The sequence below is a fragment of the Azolla caroliniana genome, unplaced genomic scaffold (genome assembly GCF_043228905.1).
Source record: "Azolla caroliniana isolate FFs.n. ecotype wild unplaced genomic scaffold, voAzoCaro1.0.p SCAF_1, whole genome shotgun sequence".
Classification (NCBI taxonomy): domain Eukaryota; kingdom Viridiplantae; phylum Streptophyta; class Polypodiopsida; order Salviniales; family Salviniaceae; genus Azolla; species Azolla caroliniana.
In genome coordinates, this window is record NW_028230436.1 from 34206586 (window position 1) to 34224365 (window position 17780).

Consider the following 17780-nt stretch of genomic DNA (forward strand, 5'->3'; position numbering starts at 1 on the left):
TTTACAAGAAATTCATGTGCACGAGGTGGTCCTATGATCTCCATGGGATAGGATCTTTGGCTTTAGCAAATAAAAATAAGCAGCCAGGATGGATAGTCGCCCACCCCCAACCCTTTATTCCTAGGCACGCTCGGTGTATTCTTCTTTCACGAAATGCCTAGCTGATCTACGAAAGAAATGCCTTACTGATCCGAGTATTTTCGAAACTGACCAAGGAAAATGAAGTGTTCTACCTTGCTCCAGACCATGCAATGTGCTCAAATGCTACATCCATAGTCTCAAAAGGTCCCCAATCGGCGAGTCCAAACTTTGTGTGTGGCTGACTGAACATTGATCACATTTATATTCTGAATCTGCAATCCAACACGATCGATAAGGCAAAATGTTATCTCGACGATCGGGTGATAAGAGAAGGAGATTTGTTATCTCGGACGATCGGAGTGGAGAGTAAATAAATACCTCTATGTTTTTGTTTTTTTTTTTACTCTCTCCCCTTCTCCTCCTTCAAGGTAGAAAACAAGTTCTGTGCTTTTTTTTTTGGGTTTTCTCTAAAGCAAGTAAGAAGAGTATCTTTCTTTCCTAAGGATTGACTGATTCCTTAGCTACTTCTTCTTCTTCTTATCATTATTTTTATTATTACCTCCTTTTTTTAGGGTTTGAGATAAAGATGAGATTCTCTCTCTTCCTCTCTCTCTCTCTCTCTCTCTCTCTCTCTCCAGAGGTGTGTGAAAACACAGACCACCTAAATCAATCAATCTATTCATCATCATCATCATCACCATCATCATTGCAATCATGGGCCTTCCTTCTACTAGTCTTTCATCTTTCCTTTTAGATTGGCTATGGTGACTTTAACTAATCTCTTACCACTCTGTTTCTTTATGACTGACTACTCTTTTCCACCCTCCTCCCCCTCACCTTTCCAAAATCCTAATCCCCCCCCCCCCCATTATGCCCTAACCCCTAATTATACACTTCTTGTTTAGGGTATCTAAATACTCGAACCCTAATTGTACTCTGTTTCTTCAGAGTACTACTGAAAGCCCTCGTTCCCATCAATTATACCCAAATCCTTATTGTCATCCACTAGACTCTGTTTCCTCAAATTCGTACTCACATTTAACCAAAATATCCTTCCATTGTACTAGATTTGTTTCTTCAGATCAGTACCCAAATGAATCCTAGTTTCTATCTATTACTATAGTACTCTGATCTCTTCACGAACCCTAATTCTAATCGATTATCCTCAGTTACTCAAGAGTGCCTAAACCCCTAGTTTCCAATATACCCTGTTTCTGCAGACTACCCACAACCCTAAATTCCAATATAGAAACTCTACTTTTTTCTGCGGCTAACCAAAACCCTAAATTCCGATAACTATACTCTATTTCTGTGTACTGTCAAAAACCCAAAATTTTCAGAAATCGAAGTTCAAAATATTCAACCCTAATTATTGCTAGAAGCGGTTGATTTTCAGATTCAGCCCAACCAATATATATTGATGACTCAGGTACCTAATTCTAGTCCTAATCACACCACTAATTACAGCACAAATTACCGTGAATAGAATATAAATAAGTCCAATTCTCATTTGCAACAATACATTGAATAAATTATCCTCTTAACTTCTCAGTTTTCTTTTGTTTTATTGCTGATCGATCAGGATTTGCAGGAATGACCAGTCCTGGTGCTGAGCCAGAATTGGAAAACAATACTGCTGCTACTGCTACGAGGGCAAATACTACTACTAATAATAGTAACAGTAGTAGCATTTTCCCAGATAGAGAAAGGTCAGGTTCCTCCTTGATGATCAATCGATGGCCCAAACAGGAAACCCTGGCCCTTCTGAAGATTCGCCAAGACATGGATGGAATCTTCCGAGATTCGAATCTCAAACATCCACTTTGGGAAGAAGTATCCAGGTGAACAAACAAACAAAATAAATAAATGAATGAATATTAATTTGAAATGAAATGAAATTCCTTATATCATCATGGATGAAAAATCGTCAATGAATTTGTTCGTGTTGTTTTCTTGCTCTGTTAAACGCCTGCATTTTTTTTAGGTTTTGCTTTATTATTATTATTATTATTATTATTTAACTTAATATTCTTGATTAGATTTGAAAATTTGATCTAATTTGGAACTTGATGGATGGATTTGGTTTGTAATACTGCAGGAAGCTGGGGGAGCTGGGGTTCCAGAGGAGTGCCAAGAAATGCAAGGAGAAATTTGAGAATGTGAACAAATATTACAAGAGGACTTGCAAGTCAGAAGGATCAAAAGCTGCAGCAACCACCCCAGGAAAGCAAGAAGGGAAAAGCTATAGATTCTTCACTCAATTGGAAGCATTGCAAACACCCATCCACAGTAACAATGTTGGCACTAATGCTACCGATGCAACACCAAGTACTGAATCATTACCTGCTAATCCCATTCCTAATGATCGTAGTACTACTAATCATTATCTCCTTTCACACCCTGGTGGCACTGGTATTACTAGAGCTACCACAGATGCAAGCCATCCTCATACTAGCCTCGAGATCTCTGAGTCCCATGAATCTTCCTCCGATCGGCCTGACGAAGAAGAAGATGAAGAAGACGAGGAGCTAGCCGATGATGAGATTAATGGCATTGGTGCTGGTGCTGGTGCTGGTGCAGGTGCAGGTGATGTAAACCCAGGTATTGGTGCCGGGGAAACTCCTGGTAATCTCGCGCCGAATCCTGACACCAAGTCTCGCTTCTCGAAGAAGCGGAAGAGGACGAGAATCTCGAAGATGGCCATCCTGTTCGAGGGCTTGTTGAAGAAAATCTTGGACAAACAAGAGCAAATGCAAATGAGATTGTTAGAAGCCCTAGAGAAGAGGGAGACGGACCGCATGATCCGAGAAGAGGCGTGGAGGGCACAAGAGATGGCTAGGATGAGCCGAGAGAACGATCTGAGGGCTCAGGAGCGAAGCTCGGCTGCAGATCGGGACACGGCCATCATTTCCTTCCTAGAGAAGGTAACCGGACAAATAATAAACCTGCCCCATCCACAGAGCTCGTCTTTGGTTAGGTCAATCCCTAGCAGCAATGCACTCAATACAGCCCCTCTGGCTGCAGAGCCTGTGCAGAGTGCCCCTCCCTTGTCCACAATGCGGTCTGAACATACAACACTTGTCGATCCGAACTTGCGGCCCGAAACATACCGGGCAGAAGATCGTATGATTGAACCATTTGATCCAAACAGCGGTAAAAGATGGGAAAAACCTGAAGTCCTTGCTCTCATCAAGCTCCATAGTGATGTGCATTCCAAATTCACTGCAAATGGCCCCAAAGCCCCCCTCTGGGAAGACATCTCCTCTGGCATGGCCAAATTGGGCTATCCCCACAGGAGTGCCAAAAGATGCAAGGAGAAATGGGAGAACATCAATAAATACTTCAAGAAAGCTTGCAAGGAGCCGTCGAAGAAGAGGCCTCGGCCTGACAATGCCAAGACTTGCCCTTATTTCCATGAATTGAATGCTTTGTATAAGAAAGGGATGTTGGGTAGCTCTAGTGCCCCCAGTGTGAAACCATCCCAAGGAGCCTATAATCCTTCATTGGAGCATATGCAAAATGTAGATGATGATGGTAGGGACAACGAGCCATCATCAAGCAGTGAAGAAGATCACGACGAAGAAGAGCATACAATTAATGGCGATGACTCAAAAGCGGGAGCTCATGTTATTAAACCAGATAAACAGGAAACCATGGATGTTTCTAAGTACCCAATTAGCCAGTAATCTGTTACAGCAATCCATTTGAATCTTACCCGAAATCCACACATTATGTCTTCTCATTGGGTTTAACAATCGGTTTACATTCCTCTAATATCCTTGGAGCTAGATCTGCAATATCATTACTTACTGTATGTACTATATTGAACAATTGTGTACAAGTATATTCTACAACCCTTGATGAGCATCATCAGTACCAAATTTTCCATCCAACTCAAATGTTCCTTTTACCTCCACATTATCCTATTCTTTATCCTTCTTACATATCCACAAATTCTTTTACATTTTTGCCTCTAATTGGCCACTTCTTATGTATGAAGTCAAATCATGTATACCAATCATTGGATTGATTATCATTATTGAGATGTCAACAGCTTGGTTTATGATGAGATTACCCAAGAATTATTTAATTCAGAATCATGCGTATGTGCACTGTGTAGCATTATAATGTATGTTTTGGGCTGAAATGCATTCTCGGCACAAACACATACAGTAGGTACTTTGAGAGATTCGGGACTTATATGTTGTTCCTACTGTATTCAGCCAAGAATTAAGGTCATCAACCGATTCATCACTTTGGTCGTGCCAGAACATTCATGATGCTCATATATTGGTAGGTACTAAACTCTGTTATGCCCACGGTTGAGAATTAGAATCTTTGTGCAGGCTTTATTACAAATACAAAAGCTTTGCTCACATAATCACGTTATAGTCCAAAGGTTCTGCTGGCAGGCAGAATCACAGTAAAAAAAGGGGACAATGGGGAGGGACCAAGTCCCAGATCCAGACCCAGGGGATTGTTGATAAAGCTGTGGTTGGGTTGTTAATAAAGTAGCAAGGAGGTCGGCATCGCTAAAGTTACTTGCTACCAACACCATTAACTGTTCACCACATTGTATGTTCTACATGGCCATTAAAGGAATCAATCATTTGTCTCGTACATGGATCTAATCCATTGCCAGTGTAATTTGGGCATGCACATGTGGGGAGGGGGTGGAATTCAATACACACATCTGCCTTAGTAATTAATGTGGACCATATGTAAGGATTTGATATAAGATGCCATGATTACAATAATACCTTGCAGCTCTCTTTTTATGCCCAATTGGACAGACAATCATTGCATTCTTGAAGCATTGTTTCTTCATCCAACCCCTCAGCAGATGGGTTACTATGTACTGTTCACTACCTTTTCCCTTTAATATGTGTGTGTGTGTGTGTGTGTATATATATAGACTATAGTATATACACATATCCTTGTCTCAGACTTCATGTAGTGCATTGAAAGCCTACAAATCACTTCACATACAACTTGCAAGCAATGTTTTAACAACTCAAATCACTGCCTTAGCTACCAAAGTGGAATGCCGGAATGCGCGATCCTTCACAAGAGGCCCAAGTTCGTGCAAGAAACGTAACGGCTCTCTAAAAACCGATTAAAAGGACTGAAAAGAGCAATGACTTAGAGTTGCAGAAGGGGTGGGTCAGAAGAATCGAGTAAGAAGCTCTAGAATTTGAATATTTTACCAAAGCCTAGAGATCTTGCAATCCGCACAATGTTCCGGATTTGCTTTCATGAATGCAACCCATGAGATGAGCTCGTCGTTCAGAATACTGTTTTCGGCATAGTATGAAAATGGTGTCTCTTCCTTGAGAACAACAAACCAAAATAAATGTAACCAAGTAAAAATAGAAGTGACTAAAGAATCTCATTATCTATACATACATGAAAGATTCTCAAATTAGATAGATTGTAATTTCTATCTTTGAAGGATCTTTAGCATAGGTTGATCCAAAATAGATAGATCTTTGAAGCGAGGGAAGCACCTATGATGATGATAGATAATCGCCTTAATATTTCGATGACAAGGATGCCAGTGCACGTACATGGCAAATTGTTATTGCCCGATTTGTTGTAACCCCTTTGAAATATCCTTGTCTAGAACCCCTTTGGTAGAGCTTTTGACTTGTAGCATTAGGAGTGATGGGGTTAAAGAAAGTTTTGATTGTTCTTTGTGATGCACTTTGCGATTGTAGTTATCAACTTCTTCTTGTGTCTCTTTAGTTCTAGCAAGACTATTCTGAAGCCATGTTGGTCCTCCTATTTCATTACCTTGTGCAATGGGCCAAATCCCGGTTAAAGAGGCAATGGTATCTCCTTATTTTAGAAAAAATAGTACACTAGCAAACATAGTGCTCTTCAAATTCCACTCCGAGATGACACAATTGGCAAATTCTTTCTTCCAAAGGTGTGCATGCATATCGCTATCTATCTCAATGTTGAACTAATGTGAAAAGGTTCAAAGTTGCCCATCACACCATGTAGCGCATGTGATAGATATATATCCATAAAAGAGGGCCTATTGATGAATCCATAATCTAATGTTTCTAAAAAGTGTGTTCTATAATGGGCCATTTTCCCATCAAGAAATGTTGTGGGGCTTATCCATGTCCTTTAGATATCCAATTTGATAATATCAATTCAAATCACGCAATTCTTTTCCACTTTGGTCATGTTCAAATGGGGATAGTCCAAGCTACGTTGGAATGGGAGCAATGTTGCTTATGTCATGTGACCTTGAGTCATAGCATACCAACATGATCATCTCTATGTTAACAAGTTTTTTTATGCCATATTGATGAATCCATAATCTAATAAGTCTAAAAAGTGGGTTATTTTCTCATCAAGAAATGTTTTGGGGCTTATCTATATCCTTCATATATCCAATTTGATAATATCAATTTAGATCACTCTATTCTTTTCCACTTTGGTTATGTTTAAATGGGGACAATCCAAGCTATATTGCATGGGAGCAATATTGCTTGCGTCATGTGACTCGAGTCATAGCATTATGCTCATCTTTGAGTTAACAAGTTTTTTTTATGACATAAGTGCAAACCTTGAGTATCGTTATCTAGGGGGTGAGCCTTGTCCTTGTAGAATTTAGGGGGTTGTACACATGAACTTTTGGTTACTTTCTAACAATATCATGAACATTTGCACATCCATCTCATTTGAATTATCAATACAATGAGCATGTTGGTCACCTTGGAATCGGGAAAGGGGGATTACGATGCATTTGAAGAAAAAAGAAGACTTGACTTTCATCATCTATTAGAGGCCAAATCACCTTATGGGACAAGACAAATATAGCAAAGTGGATGTTTTCCACTATTCCACATAATACAAAATAGCAAAAGAAGAAAATTAGCATGGAATGTCGAATGGATTGTAACAATTTCTAAATCTAGTACAATGATGGAATGTAACTAATAAATAGGCTAACTTTGACCTGTAGTATTCATACAGTGTAGAATAGTTTGTGTGGTGCAAACATGTGCAAGATAAGCGAAATCAATTGTCGGGTTCTCAAGAGATACTTCTTTGAGAATTAGGCACGATACTAATGCTTCTCTATGTGGTTGAATATATGGGATGATAGCATCTTTAGAGTTCACTTTAAAAGAGATTGTAAATCTCCAAAAACTTTTTCTCATAGAGTTTCTCCCAAGTCAAGCTTCAAACACTAGAGATGCTATTACTTCTTAATACTAGATCAATTCACCTCAAGATCATATGCATGAGCAAAGATTAAAAAAAACCCTCGTATTGCGTTTGAAGAATTGCATGATTAGTAAAAAAATGTTCAAAAGACAAAGAAACAAATATCAAGTTTTCAATGGATGTGAGATATGAAAGAATGGTTTGGAAGATGGATGGATACATGTGATGCTTACTTCATTTTGATGCCTCAATATATGCAAATTGGATATGGATTTGTTGCAAATCGAATGCATCATGGCTTGGGAGACAAACAAAGGCTCATCCTTATATCACATAAATTATACAACACTAAAAAACCATATTAAGCGTATCTAAGCATGTCTATTGTGCACATTCATCAACCAATCATACATCCTAAGAGTTATCCCCTAGTTGTACACAATTTGCCTTGCATCCTTTCCATACAACTTACTTCCATGCAGGTTTTCTACCCGAACAAGTTTGCATCCTCTTAATCATAATAATGCCAAGGGGTTTCGTTCTCACAAGCATAATGTGTGCTCATAATAGATTAATTAATTAAAACTAGTAGAGTAAAGCCGCTTGTTGCAATTATGCCAGGTGCAAGGTTCAATCAAGTGGGGAAATATATGTTGGCTATCATGGCAGGCTACAATTGGCTGATACGAGCATCAGGAGGAGGGGATGACTTTAGTGATAAAAGCACAAGAGGTTCTTTTCTCCTCGAGCAGCAATGTCCACTCTATTCCTCTTAATGCCAAATCTCAAGAGGTGTTGGAATTGGTCAGCCCAATAACCCTTTGGATTCTATGGAAACAACGATGTAGGCGAGTCTTCTCTAACCAAACCGCACATCCAACAAGGTTACTGCAAGAGATATGGAGTGAAATTGTAGCCACTCTGAAGAACCAATATGATGGCCTTAAGGGCGGCTCCGAAGGAGTTGAAAGACAACGCATAGCCTTCATCCAACAATGGTCGTCCTCTCCCTTTCTTGAGTCAGTGGGCATTCACATAAGATGGAACTATCGCGTCCCTTTAGGGATTTGTACATAATCGTCTCATTTGTAAAATTTTATAACTAATGGAAGGAGTTTTTTTTGGAAAAAAAAAAACTAGTAGAGTAAAAAGGTAAGCGCTAATTCTCTTTCTACTTTTGAGTAAAAGGAATTTTTATTTATTTTGTGTGTTACTTCTTCCTTTCTACTAGGTGTATACACTAATATTTCCTTAATTATGTTTAAATGAAACTAATGCCAATAACCTTGGTATTATCTCAAATCTCCATAAAAAAGAATAAACTTGAACCTCAATACATGCATTGTTTTACAAACTCATACCAATCTCTAACTTTCTCTACCCCTAACTTGCCTAATTGAATTGACACTAAAATCCCTACCCCCTAATTTAGTGATTGCTCAAATTTCTTGAATATCAGTGAATCATGGCAGAGTGCAGCAACAAATTTCAACACCTTTTACAAAGTCCTATCTTTGGTCTTAGGATTATTGTATATTATTGTACATGAAAAATTGTAAGTTTTTGGGCAGACAAGCTTAAGTTGTAGCATTCAAATGTTTTTTTCTTAATACTACTAAGGAAAATCTTTGAAGAGAAAAAAATATATAAATTTACTGATTGCTCTAGTAATGAGAACAAAACTTACACTATGCATGTTTAGACAATGAGTACAAAAAGTAAGCTTGGCTAATCACTAAAATCAAATTATCAGCATGACAGTCGGCTATTTTATCAAAGACGAAGACATGGTGGTGATTGAATTAAATGCAATCATCAAAGGTAATGTATGGGAGGGATTATGGGGACCAATGTTTACGAAATTTCAACCTCCAGTAAAAAAATGTAATCACTCACCCAATATGGTCAATTTAAGTCTCAATGTACACATTTTGTCTATTGGAAGGAGAATACTTACCATAAAATTGAGAAAATGACACATTTAAAGAGAGAACCTCCATGAATATGACATTTTTCTTTATTGGATATCTCTAAACTTTACCAAAATGTTTTCGTGTACACCAAGGAGTGCAACACTCAAACGTTATACCTTGGTCAATTGCCCTATATATTTGATTGCTCCATGTTCAACGGGAGTACGAGATTTTCTTTATTGAACACCTATAAACTTTACGAATACGTTTTGTTAACTCCATGTATTCTCATTTGAAATAACTTTTCACAAAAGATAGCATCATCTTCCAATTTGGGGGTTTGTTTTAATTAATTCTTATGAACAAAAATATAGTTTTGGCATAATTTTCAGAGGTTGAAAAGTTTGTTTGTCGTGAAATTGCAAGACCAACATCTTATCAATTAAATCATGTCATTAGAGCAATGACAAAAAGCGTATTTTCCATGTTCTACTTTTTGTTGTTGCTATCCGAGGGTATGCTTTTCATATGTTTTTCTAGCTGGGCAGATGCAAGCTGAGCTACTTCCACCTACCATCAAAATAACAATGAGATGTATAGTGATGAAGCCTCTTTTTATTTTCTTTAGCTTCATAATAAAATTATATGCTAAATAAGGTCATTCCAACATAAAATTCATGTGGCAATGTCAAGCAAGGCCTAAAACTTAAATTTTGGAAAGCCCTAATCTAGTATTCACATTTCTGCTTTTTCTAATGGAATTGGCATATATTCAAGCATACAAACTTGAATATATTGCATGAATCCATCCAGAACTTTCTCGTATGAGAGGCAATGCATCACTTAGGCTACGCTTAACAAGGTCATTCTAATATGAAAATCAAATGTGCCATTATGGATTCTGATGTGATAACAATTGAGTATTGTATGGGTGTGTTTATTCACTTCACGTGTGAAGTCTCTAATTCAAGTCTAGGAAGGCCCAGCTGCATCAAGGGGAATCAACAGAAGCATCTGATCAGTTCACGCATGATTCATCAGAACCAAGCACAGGTTGGTAAGTGCTGTTGTGCTTATCGGCTGGATGCTTATAAAATTAGTCGGTAATGTCCGTCTAAACTGGGGGCTAACTTTTCCAAAGGAATAGGAGGGAGGGCCAAAACATGCCTCTATTATTACCCTTTTTCTATTAATTATATCCGCCAAAACTTGCCTCCATTACCCTTTTTCTATTTATTATATCCACGTAGGCAGAGGCCAGTGCTTTTTTCCCTGAACAATCTACAGTGAGCCCCTGGGATCTGGCAGCACATTCATATTCTTGCAATGCCTCTGAGATATGGATCCACGTCCTATCCTGGTTAAAAGTCGAACCTTACAAAAGTCATATATTTTTATGTTAACAAGGCCTAAATCTTAAATTTTGGAAAGGCCTAATCTAGCGTTCACAGATTTCTGGCTGTATAATGGAATTGGCATATATTTGAGCATAGTAGGGTGTCCTTGAATATATTACTTTCCATACAGAACTTTCTTGCATGAAAGGCAATGCTTAACACAAGTGTTTAAGATGTTACAACATGGTGGAATGGCCTTAGTTGATTTCAGATGCAACGTGATTTTCATCATTCACAAATGTGGAATCGCTCAACCCTTTCTCCTAGTTTTATCTATGAATTGGAACAAGAAATAATACACTATTGAGAATGGAAACCAAGAACTTGTTCAGAAATATAATTAGATTTAAACCATTATGGGTGGAGATCCTTTCACAAATGGAGTAGAGACAAAACGGCAAATCAACTGCAAACTAAAGATTAAAGAGTATCCTTCAAGTGTCCTCTTTACCTTTTTCTTCCACCTTTCCACATCTTTGTGCATCCTCTGAGCTGTTTCTTTGAGCTGCATATACTCTAGTGCATGAGGTGGAGGCGGACCATCTGATTCTTGGGTACTGATATCAAGAAGATCCTTCAATTTTTTCTGCAAAAAAAGAGCAGAATCTATTTAAATAGAATATCAGATCAACCCCATGGATAGTTAAAATGCATAAAGTGCGGCAAAAAACCAGTACCTTTGTGTTCAATCAAAGTGTTTACGCATGCTGCATATACATAAAGCAAAAACATAACAATCCTGAATGTTCTATCCCTAATTTAAGTCACAAATATTCTCCGGATGACACAAAACAGCAGATGCATACGTATTCAAAGCAATGTAGTATGTATGTGGCTTGTATGTGGATTCTTTCATTTGCTGAAGAGAAAAAGAAAGGAAAATGATATTTTCCCATATCAATTTTAACATGTCAAGAGTAAAACAGGATACACATCAATCTAATGTTAAGAATGACGCTCATGTTATTGATTTAAGTTCAAACTCTAGTGATAAAATGGGGAAGTACTTCTATGAAGTCAAAATCTGGCATGGCACATACTATTGCAGTCCTTGCTAGTAATTTTTAATATTGGAATCCTACATGACTTTTCAGAGACAGCTTGATGACACCCAAGTTTTGAATTGTAATACAAAACTATTCATGGTTTTCCAAATGGCAAAGCATATAAGAAAAGATCAAATGCTATATACATTCATGTTCTCTAATACGTTAAGGCAGGTGGATAAACAGGATTCAAAAGACTGAAAAAAACACCAGCATAATATTTTATCTTGCAAACACAAGGTTGTTCCATAACAGAAGTAGACAATAAACCTTGGCTTTATTGCTGCTCTTAATATCTTCTCTGACATGATTCAGTTTCACAGTATCATCATTAAGCTTCTGTTTTACGACAATCCCTTCACTTTGCAGGTTTTGCAGATTTTTTTGTACTAACTCTAGCGCCTAAGCAGAAATCATGATATTAGAAGTGCCACAGATTCTTTTACTTGGCTCTATACATGTATATATGTCTCAACAGCATAGATACAAAGTCAACCTGTAAAGCCTTGTTGCTGCGAGCCTTCATCCTATGAAACTCATGTGTTTTATCCCTGATCTTATTCATTAACTGCTGATTTTGTATAGTCAGCTGATCAAAATCAACAGCATGTAGTATATCTGCTAGATCCTTTTTAGATGTAAGTTGGTGCTCTGCATCTGATATCTGCGTCTGTAGAAGATCATTTTTTTCCTGGAGTTTGGAAATGAGGACATGCTTTGCCCTGAGTTTGTCTTGTATATAGCTGCACAGAAACATTAGTTCAAATCAGGAACCATTCAAGAGGTGTCTTACTTCATTAAGTTATCATGCCTCTGTATTCACTTGCTACTGCCTAGCTACTAGATAATATCATGTCATCTATTGCCAACTGTTGTTCGAGACTCTCTAGAAACAACAAACACAATATATCTGCAAAAACCAGACCAAATGTAATGTTGGCGCATTAGAACATGCCCTATGATTGACCATGGTAAGAAAGTATACAGGAATGTCTGCAAATTTTTTCCCAAAGGAATCACATATCTTGTTGCGAGAAATTTATAACTATTATCTCAGCCATTTTATTCCCAGTTCAAAGAACATCTAAAAAGTTTAATTAGTACGCAAACTATATACCTCAGGATTCTGTCACTGCTGGCAGTTTCTGAATTCCTTATCTCTGCTTCAAACATGACCTCCCTTTGAAAGCTATTCTTTTCCTTCTTGATTTCACCAATGCTTAATTCTGTCTCATCCATCACAGCTTTAAGATCATCTAGGACACGCTCGCTTTCATCCGTGTAACGAGCAATTTGCAGCTTCACAGCTGCACATTCATCTTCTGCTATCTCGCTTTTTTCTTCTGAACTCAGAGGAATCAGGAATTCAGGTGCATAGGATGGCTGAGCATTCGCACATCCTTGGCGACTCTGCCGTGAGCTTCCTAATTTAGAATCCCTCCCAAAACTCTCCATACCATCTTCAGAAGGCATTCTAACACTGGCTCGACTAGCTCTCCGTAATTCAGGTCCATCTTCAGCCTGTCTAATGTCTTCTTCTAATGCCTCCAATTGTAAATGGAATTGGTCACTCCCCTTTAATGTCATTAACCGCTGCATCATCAGGATATCATGAACATAAATTTGTGTTATCCAAGATTGTCAGCAAATTCGGTTATGCTATATCAAATGGAGAAGCCCTGAGATACTTCTGATTTTTAACTTATGTACAAAATGCACTTGATTTGTTATTTATACGAACACCCTTGGTCTTCCTTAGCACCATCACCCCACCTCCCATATTAAAGGTCCATTACGGCAGCATAAGTAGGGTCTCAACATTCTAAAGGGGTTACAAACGATCAAGCAAATGCAATTTGATGCAGATGTTGTCCACGATCTTGTCACCCTTATCAACAGAAAACAAGGCCATCATCGTTTTGACATAGCCTAGACCATGGCCTTATTACTATGTTATCAACAGCCATGATCATTTTGACACCAAAGGAGCTGTCATTAATTCAAGTACTTGTCCATCTTGAACTGGATCATGATGAACATTGTTTGAAAGAGAAGTGTCAGTATATCTAAGCTCACAACCATATATGCTTCGTGCGACAAGAATGCCTATCTGTTCATCCATGGACAAAGATGAGATAACATTTCCAGGTACAAAATCTCTTTTGGTCTCAATGGCTATTTAACCTCCTAAGAGACATTAATATATCTATAATTCTTTCTTTTGTGTTTCCTTTCACATAGAACTCTGGCTTTCTCACTTGACACTTACCACCAAGTAAAATTGACAAATGCCTACTACCACTTGCTCCCACAAATCAATGTCAAAACCTAGTGCCCTCAAAAAATTTGATTACAGAGAATTGATGAGTAGGCACAGTATGTGTCTTCAGAATAGAATGAAGCATTGATAGATTAGACACAGCAAAAATGCAAATATCGCCTAAGTCAAAAAGTAAAACTCCAATCTGTGTTGGAAATAGGCTGACCATACTGCAGTTGGTTGTGAAAAATCTATATTGTTCAAAGAGCCCAAAGTTCAATCCATAAAATGAAAATAGCTGATGGCTTGAGAGCTTGAAGTATGCAGCAGAAAAAACAGAAAGAACTGTGAAATTATGAGCACGAAATGATAATAATAAATGATAAATTATTTGTAGTAATAAAGTGGTTCTCTCCTGATGAAGAAGAAGTCTGATCTTCTAAATAAGACTATACAAATAAAAAACGAATCCTTTGCTTTTTTTGCTTCTGAAACTGATAAAAATTGAAAAAAAAACTCGAGTTGGTTAATGATGCATCTTCACTTCTTCCAAGCCGAGAGGTTAAATCATTCCGTCTATTTATCTCTCGTCAGTGCGGGAGTGAGTTTGTAATCACTCGCACCCCCAGTCTATGTGCGATATAAGTTAGAATTCAAACATGTTACCAAAAGGACTGACTGTTTCAACCTACTTTTTTCGGTCCGAATCACAAACGACAAAAGTTTTCGTTATCTATTCTGTTTAATCAAGCTCTTCTTTGGCGCACGTAGGGTAGAATCCATCGGACCGAATTAGGTAACTTTCTATTAGCGGAAACTAACAGCAGCCTGCCACACGAAAGCTAAGAGGAGAAAGAATACTGGTATAACTGGCATTACATCGACGATTGGATCGAAGATGGCATAGGCTTCGGGTAATTTGGCATAAAAAGTATCAGTGATGTGAGGAAGATTCTCCAGACAGATGTTACACAAAACCATCATTTCTATTCTCCAATAATGACTAGTTTTCTTCTAAGACAGTGACGCTTGTCAATCAACTCACCCATCAGTTCTATACTATTATATATTCTTCCCTTCGAACTGGTTAAAAGAAATCTATTTCTTTTTTTCACCAAACAAAAGAGAGGAGAATTCTTTTCTTTGGGATTTTCATCTGTCGAATCAACAAAAATTTGAAATAGTTTCTTGGCGCCTAATCTAATGGGTCACAGGAAGGGAAAAACTAAGGCATCTGGAAAAAAACGATTTATTTCTATCAACAAACCAGCTAACAACCCAAACCATATAGTATCAATGACGGGGGCTGTAGAGAGATAAATCTTCACATATTGCATCAGAAATTCTCCTTGTTGTTCTTTTTTTATCTCCCCCTCTTCCCTCTCCTACAAATTACCAAACCCTTTGCATCCTACCAAAAAAAAAAAAAAGCCTCCTTGTCGATCCTTTCCTCCCGAAAAGTTAGGAAATTACATTTAGATTCGAGGATTCGGAATCATACTGCTTGCTTGCTTGCTTGCTGGGAAATCACAAAGAAGTTCCGGGACGCGGGCGGCAAAAACCCAGAGACCTTGCAAGCAACACTGCTCGCCCGTAGTAATGCTCGCCTTAGCCATTATCGCCCGCCAAATTACACTTTTCAAAGCTCGCTCTAGCCATTTCTCTGCTGCTTTCCGGCATTGCCGAAAATGATTGAAATGAAAGGGAAGGGAATTGGCCGAGCAAATGAGACTAGCAGAAAGACGAGACCGAGTGCTTTTCTTTTACAAAACAACAAAAAGCTATAAATACAAGAAAAGAAATAAATCTCACGAACACACAGGAATGGAACGCATGAAAGAGCTTGCAGGGAGACACCTCTCTCGCTATTCCAAAAACAAAAAAAAACGTTCTGTTCTATGTTATTCTATCTGGTGCAGACAAAGTATGATGGGGAAAAGAAACTACTTTTCGATTGTCGAGTTGGCGGAGTTTTTTTGCCGGACTTAATCTAAGTAACCCGCCTAAGTAAAGGTCGCTTCCCTCGGGATGAAAAATTCATCCACTCGGCTTTCGAAGGATTAATTGATTAATCCTGGAAGAGAACCTTCAGTATGTACGTAGTACTTTTAATCCTGAGTTACAAAATTCTCCTCGATTGTGAGAAATATGTCGGAAGTGGAGGCATCATAAAATCTCCTCGGTTCCACTCGGAGTTGTTCATAATATGTTAATTGGCTTCGAAGCGGGGACCCTTCGATAGCATATGAAACACCATACATCAGCAAAAATCTTCATCTCCTACATTTGCCACAAATTAAGGTTCTAACAGCACTCCAATGAGGGAAACTCCAAATAAGCACCACCACATCCTTTAACAGTAATGAATTCTTCCATAGCTGTTTGCAACCTTCAAGTCAAACAATTTAACATTTTGACCTGTTTAAAAACCTCTGGAACATGTGTCAAACACGGGATCACATTGAAAACCCCAAAAAAACTTTCTTGCTGAAAGAATGAGAAGGACTGGCCACGGTTAGAGAAGGGATTTTCTTTTTTCTCTACAACATTAAAACCCCACACCCACAAGGCTGGGAGCGAGAGCTTCCTCACACTTGTTTGTCTCATTAGTCATGTTTGGACCCCACGGACATTAATATATCAATGTTACAATCTCTCTCTCTCTCTCTCTCTCTCTCTCTCTCTCTCTCTCTCTCTCTCTCTCTCTCTCTCTCTCTCTCTCATCCCTTTGTGAGCCTTCTGCACCATTGTTTCCATATGACTTAGCTTACATTCTCTTCAATATAAGATGGGGTGTTGGGCTGCTGATAAGGAGACTGATCGACAGTGCATATTTTGCCTGAAACCAGTTCGGAAGTCAGTGGATTACACTTTGCTAGAACGCACTACATTCAACCACATTAAAGTTTGCTTTCTACACATCGTCAATCTAGCCCGCTCCTTTAACACACTCCTCTCACACTCACAATGTGCACTCTCGACTGCAACATTTATTAGTCAAATTCTTGAACAGAGAGAGAATTCACTACTCAATTTCGCATTTGTTTCCCTAGATCATATTTGAACTTCAATAGCTCAGCACCACCACTAACGATGTGGCAAAGAGTCATCATAAAGCAATCAGAGGAATGCCGACAACAATGAAGACCGTGAGTACCAAGATATAAGTCACGTTGGCCACACCATCACCATGGAGATAATTTCTCACCATGTTCGACCCATATGAGGATACTCAGATGCACTTGTTGAACTTCCTCATAGCCTTTTTCCACTGCACCAACCAACCTCAGATAAGATGTCCAATCACCATGACTCAACCCATACATATCAGATATGCACTTTGTGCTTGTACAACATCTCCAAAATCATTCCACCAGATGCATTAAGAAGATACACGATCACAGAGCTCTAGGAAAGCTAAAGCTTTTGTTTTTAATTTAAGAATGGATAATATGAACTCATCGTTCTTTGTAATATTAACTTGCCTCATCGGCCAATTTTGGTCTCTAGTAGACGTAAATCTCTATCTATGTATCTATCTCGCTCTACATATCCGCATCCACACATCTCTCAATCGCTCCAAAAGAATAGACGAGGAATCACAATATGAAGAACAAGTCACAGGAGAACATACCGCGAGATGATCGGAAAGGATGGTGTTCTCCATGCGGAATTGGGCATGCTGGCGTGATAGTTCCTCCGCTGTCCCATGACCAACATCTCCATCTCCTCCTCCATGCGACTGATCCAACTCTCCCATTGCTCCTCCTCCTCCTTATTCCTCTTCCTCTTTCAACAGCGCAAGGCAGTTGATGTTTGTGTACGAAGAATGCGTTTTCTATCTTCGGGATACAACTTTGCCTCTGCAGGATTAACTTCTGAAACCTCTGAAGGATGC

General features: G+C 38.5%; 2 protein-coding genes across 7 annotated transcripts; one reads left to right on the forward strand and one right to left on the reverse strand.

Moving 5' to 3' along the window:
- Window positions 1–693: 693 nt before the first annotated feature.
- LOC147870019 (trihelix transcription factor GT-2-like) lies at window positions 694–4166 on the forward strand. 2 transcript variants are annotated; one of them, XM_087335991.1, is made up of 3 exons: window positions 694–1510; window positions 1673–1922; window positions 2180–4166. In XM_087335991.1, exons 2-3 carry the CDS (start codon window positions 1675–1677, stop codon window positions 3765–3767), a joined length of 1836 nt encoding a protein of 611 aa, XP_087192117.1. In that variant the 5' UTR covers window positions 694–1510; window positions 1673–1674; the 3' UTR covers window positions 3768–4166. The 2 variants fall into 2 exon arrangements, with proteins under 2 accessions (XP_087192117.1, XP_087192112.1); XM_087335986.1 differs by having other exon boundaries at window positions 695–1510; window positions 1664–1922.
- Window positions 4167–9219: 5053 nt separating this feature from the next.
- LOC147870020 (uncharacterized) lies at window positions 9220–17780 on the reverse strand. 5 transcript variants are annotated; one of them, XM_087336011.1, is made up of 6 exons: window positions 17517–17779; window positions 12740–13215; window positions 12119–12365; window positions 11893–12024; window positions 11028–11162; window positions 9220–9749 (listed from the first exon to the last, which is right to left on the reverse strand). In XM_087336011.1, the coding sequence occupies exons 1-6, from the start codon at window positions 17640–17642 to the stop codon at window positions 9669–9671; spliced, it is 1197 nt and encodes a 398-aa protein (XP_087192137.1). In that variant the 5' UTR covers window positions 17643–17779; the 3' UTR covers window positions 9220–9668. The 5 variants fall into 5 exon arrangements, with proteins under 5 accessions (XP_087192137.1, XP_087192124.1, XP_087192144.1 ...); XM_087335998.1 differs by lacking the exon at window positions 9220–9749 and adding an exon at window positions 10354–10536 and having other exon boundaries at window positions 17517–17780; XM_087336014.1 differs by lacking the exon at window positions 9220–9749 and adding an exon at window positions 10648–10849.